Raw genomic sequence first — 7,422 nt, forward strand, 5'->3', positions numbered from 1 at the left:
GAAGTTGTTCTAAAATAAGTTCTTCCTCCTGTCATTCAGTTTTATAACGTTCTTTGTTAATTTATTTGTTTCATGTTTCAATTGGTACAGTATCTATGCTCCTGTTTAATCACTAGTGTGTATTTCTGGAGATTTTGCCAATATTAAATTGATAATATATGGAATAAATGTACAGTGTCTAAGTCATTTTTGATGTTATAGGACGTAGAAAACCAGCATTATGTCAGAAAGTATAAGTCTGAAGTAAACAAACATGAGTACTCCAGTTTAACCCTCCTGTTGTCTTCATTTACAGGCACCAAAAAATATTGTTTCCTTGTCTGAAAAAAATGCAAAAATTCAGCAAAAAAATTCCCTAAATTTCTGAAAATTTGCAAAACCTTCAGGGAAAAAAAATCTAATAATTCCTTAAAAGTTTTCCTTCAAAGCTGTACTTAAAAATACCCCAAATTTGGCAAGAAAATTCTAGTAAAATGAGTAAAAATCTTCCCTAAAAATATCTAAAGTGATTATCAGTAAAGCTTCTAATATTTTCTTTAAGAACATTCACAAAAAAAATCATCCAAAATCCAGCGAAATTCGCTGGATTTTGGATGATTTTTTTGGTGAATGTTCTTAAAGAAACATTTTTTTAACATTCCTTTGTTCCGCCAAAAAATGTTCAGATGTCTCAAAAATCTTGACATCAGAAGTTTCACTGTGAAAATATTTTTTTCTCTCCACATTTTCAAACTTTAAAACGGATTATTTTGACCCGCAGGATGACACGAGGGTTAAGGTGCAATCAACTAATCAGCAGTAAATCCAACCGGCCACTAGATGGCGCAAAACAACCGTCACTGTTTCTGCTCATTTTGCTCAGTATTCAGAACTTGGCGGTGCAGACTGCAGACTTAAGAAATCTCTGAGTATTATTGGGTTAAATCAGAAAGCCATTTAATATTTTAAATAAAAGGTTCTGTGTGCAACCTTTCAGAACCACTAGAGCTCAACACCTTAGATCTAAACACGCTTTCATTTCTAGATCACCTTCATGTCTGTTTCTATGACCATCACACACAAGGGAGAAACTTTAAAATACCAGCAGATACTTTCAAAACAAGTGCACATAAATTAGGTGATAACTTCACATAATAAAAATGCCATTTTCTAACTGAAGGCACTAGCTAAACGCTAACCTCCGCTTCCACTTTTCCAGTGCAGTGTGGGCGGTTCATACGGTAACGAGCTCAACAGTTTCAAAGGGAGGATCTCACGCGCACCAACACACATTCCCACATAATAAATGATTAATTGCAATTTTTAATTCCAAACTAATGTCATATGTTGCAGCTCCACAGCTAGTTCAGTTGATTTTGTCTTTCACACAGTATCTTAGACAAAATTTTGACCAGCTCTCATTCAGTATGCAAACTTTTATGCTGTTTTGTATTTGATCACGTATATGTACGGGTAATTATTCATCAAGACGAAAGAGCGTCACTCAGGTGGTGACATTTCTGTGAAGGAGACCACACTACCAGTTTCAGGAAATACAGTGACAGTTTGATAAGAAGTCACTTTATTTGCAGTGCAGTGCCTCGAAAGAAACGGTGTTCATTGTTCCTTCACGTTCTGTGCAACAGATTAGAGAAAAGAAACAAAATTGCACATGTTGGTATGAAAAGTTCCTGACCTGACATCATTCCAGCTAAAATGTTAAGGTGTTATTTCAATCTGGATCCTCTCCTCCGAGTCAGCACCATTTTATAAATACACAGAACACCCTCTAAAATAAACATTTCTAAAGATTCATCACATTGTGAAAGTGCCACTTTACTGAGGGTACTTCTTCCTGGAGATCGTGCAGGATGAGACCCTCTCAGGTCGTCTCCTCAAGTCCTCAATAACACTCGGTGTTGCGTGGCTGCTTTGTGTTACAGTAAGACAAACGTCACACACCACCTCTATCAGATCGACTTCCAAGCTTTTTCAGAGCAGAAACAGAGCTCTTCTGTTTGGAGTTCATTCTATATAATATAATAAAAGCCTAGTCCTCGTCGTCGAGTGCATTTGATAGTCCTTGTAGTCTTGCGATAGCGGCGCTGTGAGTAGGTGCGTTGGTGAAAACAGTCCCCACAAACAAAGGCGTTCCCCTCAGAACGTGGCGGATCACTGTGCAGGAGCCCGACACCTCGATGTGAAAACCCAGATCTCTGAGGTGCTCGTCGGTTCGCAGCGAGGTCTGACTCGATGGAGACGCAAAGAACTGGTGTGGAAAAGAAAGTAAGAAGAATTACACAGCTGCCTTCGAAGATAAAACAAAGAATAGGTCTTACTCAAAGAGACTAATATTACACATAAAATTGTCTTGTTTTGAGTTGAATTTACAAGAAAATTCAAAATAACTGTCATGTGGGTCAAATTGACCGGCTTTAAAGTTTCAAAAATGTGGAAAAAAAATATGCATTTTCACAGTGAAACTTCTGATGTTTACATTTTCAACATTTTTGGGAAATCTCTGAACATTTTTTAGTGGAAAAAAATGAAATGTTAAAAATGTTTCTTCAGAACATTCACACAGTGAATCACTGTTCCCTTATCAATGCTTTGTGATCATAAAGTCAGTTTTCAAACACCCAAATTCCCTCGTATTCACTGTTAACACAAAGGAAGTCACTACTAAACAGAAGAACTCACAGCTTCTCCTGTCGTTGGGTCGATGAAGTCCGCCCAGTAGCCTGCAGTCCACAGAGCAAAACACATCTCCTTTGCGCCGCTCACAAACTGCAGGTGGGAGAAATTTCAGTCAGCAGCTGCTTCAACCCCTTCAAGCTTTAAAATAGAAGCTGAGAGGACTGACCTTGTGAAGCAGCTGGTCTTTATCCAGCTCGGCTGCCTCGTCCTCCCACCGACTGCTGCTCTGTGTGACCGTCACCACTGTGATGGAGGAGGTGGGCGCCGTGGGAAACAGCAGCTCCAGATCTGACACACAAGCATCAGTTATTAGAGGAAAGTGAAAAACCTTACTGTGTAAGATGATTTTACTTTGGTGAGTTAATACTGGATGCTCACCTTTCTTTAACAGCTCAGGGCAGGAGCTGATAGAGCAGTCTGTGTCGGTCTGGTTGAAGTACTGCTCGGCTTTGTGGACTCTCGTGGATATAGGACCCAGCTTTCCCTGTTAAACAAACTTTAATTTCAGATGACAGGTTTCCAAGTAGCTGTGACAGTATGTGTTGGAAGTGATAACGTGTTTAGTGATTATTTTAATACATACGTGGAACTCATTGACAAACTGGGCCAGAATGAACTGCTGTCTTTCTGAGCTGCTTGGAGCCGTCAGGACATCCGGCACCGTCCTGTGGACCGGAGTGCTCTTTTGGTCCTCCATACCTTCCAGGTGGCAGTCAAACCCAACGTTACCCGGTAACTGGAAGCGCTGGTCCTGAGGTCCGAACGGTCCCATGTTCTCATCAGGCCACACAGTCCTTGGACCTGGAGGGAGAAGACAATGATTATTTGTTGGTGTGTGCTGCCACGGCTTCTGTTCTACTTACAAATACATCAGTCTGTCACTGAAACCTGCATCTGATGGAGTGTTTGACTCATCACCCTGTCTCTATATATTATTTAAAGTGCAATTCAAGAGAAAGAAGTGAACACAAAGGAACAAAAAAAGAATATGAGAGTCAAAAGCTTCTGTCTGACTGACATCAAAGCCTTTAATAACAGTTTTACCACGAGTATCACCTGAGTCCGTGTGTGAAACAGCTATATAAGGTTCATCTGAGCTTGCAGCAGAGAAAGTTCTGGTTCTGGCGACCCTGAGGGAAGCCAAAGCTTGATGACCAGCAGCTTTAGATAAGACTAATCTGCTCCGACCACACAGCACCTACAGAGGGACAAGACCATCTGTTAATGTCCAGCAACACTTGGAAAAAGACACATGCCCACAGTGGACCGTCAGCAGCTTCACAGTCCTGCTGAATGTTTAAGTTACAACAAAACAGATCACACCAAATGGTCACCTATTAACCCTCTGAGTCTCAGGTCTGAAAGGCATTTTAGCTTAAAAAAAAAATCCCTAAACTAACATTTCATCAGAGCCAGACTGTAGAAGCATTAAAAATTATTATTTTATCATTCTTTTGGTCCTACAATTACACAACTGTGACATGTAGTTCCATTTATCTTAAACCAGAACTAAACATATTCTTAAAATTGTGGTATTTTGTAAGACATTTTATTCAGTTTGTCCCATTTATAATTTGTCAAGAACCATCTGTTGTCATTAAACAGATTCCGCAGAAATAAATGTATAAAATTCTGCATTCCTTGGCACAACTAAGAAGCCACTAGTGCCTCAGAGACCAAATTCAAGGACATTTCAGCTCGACTTCAGGTGTGTACACAGAACAAACAGCAGAAGAAGCAAATGAAAAACATGACTGGGAAACAATCGATGGTATGTAGAGTCACGTGTTTGTTACAGTACTGCTAACATCTCTGGGAATAAACATATTAACATGTGAAGTAAACAATTAAATAAATTCAACTTTACACTTTCCTTTTTAATGATATCTGTCGTCATTACTCTGCACAGACAAACAAAATGGAGGAGCATGAGACACTGATCAGGAGCCAAAACTTCTACCGGGAAAGCAGCCTTATGCTTTATACGGAAACATGGCTCAATGACCGAGAACAACACCAGAGTCAGAGGCTTTCGGACTATACGAGCGGACCGGGACGTCACAGCTTGCGGTAAGAGGAGAGGTGAATGACAGATGGTGTAACCCTGCACACGTTACCATCAAACAACAGATCTGCAGCAGGACATTGAGCTGTTAGTTATTAGTCTGAGATCATACTATCTGCTACGGGACTTCACTGCGATCGTCACCTTTGTTGTTTACATTCCTCCTACTGCACACGCTGAGACCACGTTGACCATCTCCTTCAACCCAAACTTCTATCTAATCACCAGCTCTGGTGACCTCCATCAGCTCAGTCCCACCTCCCCTCACTCCTTCTCTGTTGTCTGTAATAATTTCCTAGTAAGGATAAATAAAATATATATTCTATTCTATTTTGCAACGACTATGGCATTTTTGAGATCAAACAAAAGTTAAAATTGAAGGTAGAACATACTAAGGAATTATCAAAGCCAGCGGTCATTACAAAGGTGAAAACAACGCAAAAGAATGAATATTTATATTTACTAATTATTATTCAGCGTATAACTTTGGTGAAAAGGAATATCCTGATGAAATGCCTGCTTTTTATTTGAAGTTTGGCCCATGTTTCTCTCCATAAACACAGCAGGGATGTCAGCAGCTGAACAGTTAAGGAAGGCAAAGTTGATGTTATGTCACTTACACTGCTGGACATTGTGGTTCGTCTCCTTCACCTTTAAACTTGTAACCTGCTGGATAAAATGACAGGAAAACAATTAGTGCAGCAGTGGCATCACAAACAGCCTCTGAACTGACACAAGCTGTATATTATATCAGGTTAGCTAACTAGAGTTACGGACAACAGTACACGACTGATGCAATGATAGCATGGATCTTCTTAGCGGAGGTCAAAGCAACTGACGTTACCACATATCTGTCCTTCAGGTTAGCTTATAGCAGATATAAATCATCATAAAATGCAAGAAGTTGGACACAAACGAACAGCCAGCTAACAAACAGCCAGCTAACAAACAGCTAGCTAACAAACAGCTAGGTAGTTAACAGCTAGGTAGCTAACAGCTAGCTTTAGCTTTCGCTTTAGCTGATAAAGTCGGTCAGCTGACTTGCAGCTTTGTCACTTTCCCTTTTCAGCCACAATTCAAATACTAACTGTTCTAAAAACGCGAAACAATATGACCGGCTAAAGTCTTGAAATTCGTTATAAGAAACAAAAACATAAGCCTATTAATGGGGAAATAATATTTCCGAAATATTATAAAAAAAAAAGTACACGTTGTTCCTACCTGTTAGCTCTGCCGATAATCTCCGTTCACAAAACAACTATGGGAAATAACGAGGGACAAACGACGTATACGCGTTTTGCGTCATGTCTTCTTCTTCCTTACGGAGGTTTTCAGGCCGGTAATTTGACATTAGCGCCCTCTGTTGTCCGTTGGGGTTAACTGTTGAAAATGCTTCAGCCTCGACATTTCTCTTCCATATTTTAAATTAGTTAACCCTCTTCAATTTAATTAATTAAAATTTGCGTCATCCATTTTTTATTTTTGACTGTACAGAACCGTATGGGATTTAAAAGTCTTTCCTGCACCCTTCAGTTCTAAACTCCTAAAATGTACCTCTTTGTATATCTGTAATGGTAAATATGTAGAAGATTCTCTATAAAATAATCCCTGATTGTCTCAGCAGGACTCATCATACCCTGGTTAGAGCACTGTACAGTGGCATTTTATTGTTTATTTTTCTTTATTGTTTACGCTCTTCTATTCAGATTGGTCGTGTGTTCCATGTGTTTTGGGAGCTGCTATATTATCAGTAAAACACTTTGGTTCAACTCTCGTTTTTAAAAAATGAATTAGACATTCTTTAACCTTAAAATGGATTACATGTGACTCTATGACGTTTACTTTAAATTGTGCAGATCTATGAAGTCTCCATGAACTCTGCCCAACTCGCTGCAGCACAGCACACCAGCTCACCTACACAACACAATAGCAAGTTGTAATACTGAAATAATTCAGCCGCACAGGTTCAAAACGGAAAAACTATTTTGAAGAATAATGATACAGAAAGTCTGTCCTTGCATTCTGACAAGATCAGATGTTTGTTATTAAATTATTGGGAGTTCTTCTCTTTACAACAAGTTCAGAAATAATAAATGAAAAATTTGCTCTACTATAATCTTTTGATACATTCCTGAATTTTCACACAGCTGCTTTGTTTTTAACATAATCTCCTCTTCCATTGTCCAATCTGATTGTTTCATGCACTTTTTAAGGTATGATATGCAAGATTTTGAACATAAATGTGGCATTTGTGTAGCAGCAAACATCTATTGAGTGCACGTTAGAAAATGTGAGTCCTTCCCCTTAAAAGTGCTGGCCGTCCAAATGCAAATAAACAGACCAAGAGTGACCTCCAACACAGAACTGAAAAAGCAAAAGTGCAGTCCAGTGTTGAAGTGTTGCCCTTCAAAACTCAAAGAATTTCAAAACACAGAATTTTATTGATGCTATTTACCTCATTTATGTGGTCCTAACTATGGTCATTCAATGTATGTAAGAAAGCTAGCATTGTGCTAATGGTTGTGTCTGGATTGTTTTACTTTGGCTCTCATGTTTACAACCTTCCTGATGACTTGTTCTGAGGTGCAATAATAACAGCCAGTGGCTTTGAAGGATTCTAAAGTCAGTATGTGTTTCTAAAAATTTCTTGCCATCTGATTTCCTATTAAGATGCGTGATTA

The 7,422-nt window shown here is 39.1% G+C and overlaps 1 protein-coding gene across 2 annotated transcripts; it reads right to left on the reverse strand.

The window, feature by feature from the left end:
• Positions 1–1,544: 1,544 nt before the first annotated feature.
• Positions 1,545–6,053, reverse strand: mmadhca (metabolism of cobalamin associated Da). Of its 2 annotated transcripts, none has more exons than XM_051942172.1 (8): positions 5,963–6,053; positions 5,362–5,410; positions 3,733–3,874; positions 3,260–3,477; positions 3,055–3,160; positions 2,843–2,964; positions 2,680–2,766; positions 1,545–2,248 (listed from the first exon to the last, which is right to left on the reverse strand). In XM_051942172.1, exons 2-8 carry the CDS (start codon positions 5,371–5,373, stop codon positions 2,030–2,032), a joined length of 906 nt encoding a protein of 301 aa, XP_051798132.1. In that variant the 5' UTR covers positions 5,374–5,410; positions 5,963–6,053; the 3' UTR covers positions 1,545–2,029. The 2 variants fall into 2 exon arrangements, with proteins under 2 accessions (XP_051798132.1, XP_051798133.1); XM_051942173.1 differs by having other exon boundaries at positions 5,362–5,407; positions 5,963–6,017.
• Positions 6,054–7,422: the final 1,369 nt, after the last annotated feature.

This window comes from Acanthochromis polyacanthus, chromosome 22 (genome assembly GCF_021347895.1).
Source record: "Acanthochromis polyacanthus isolate Apoly-LR-REF ecotype Palm Island chromosome 22, KAUST_Apoly_ChrSc, whole genome shotgun sequence".
In the NCBI taxonomy this organism is placed as follows: domain Eukaryota; kingdom Metazoa; phylum Chordata; class Actinopteri; family Pomacentridae; genus Acanthochromis; species Acanthochromis polyacanthus.

What these genes read in the sequence shown, in the direction of transcription:
- mmadhca (XM_051942172.1), bottom strand. An exon ending in TGTTTCACACACGGACTCAG is followed by an intron (nt 3,478 to 3,732) that starts GTGATACTCGTG and finishes TTCTCCCTCCAG; the next exon opens with GTCCAAGGACTGTGTGGCCT. An exon ending in CCCTGAGCTGTTAAAGAAAG is followed by an intron (nt 2,965 to 3,054) that starts GTGAGCATCCAG and finishes CTTGTGTGTCAG; the next exon opens with ATCTGGAGCTGCTGTTTCCC.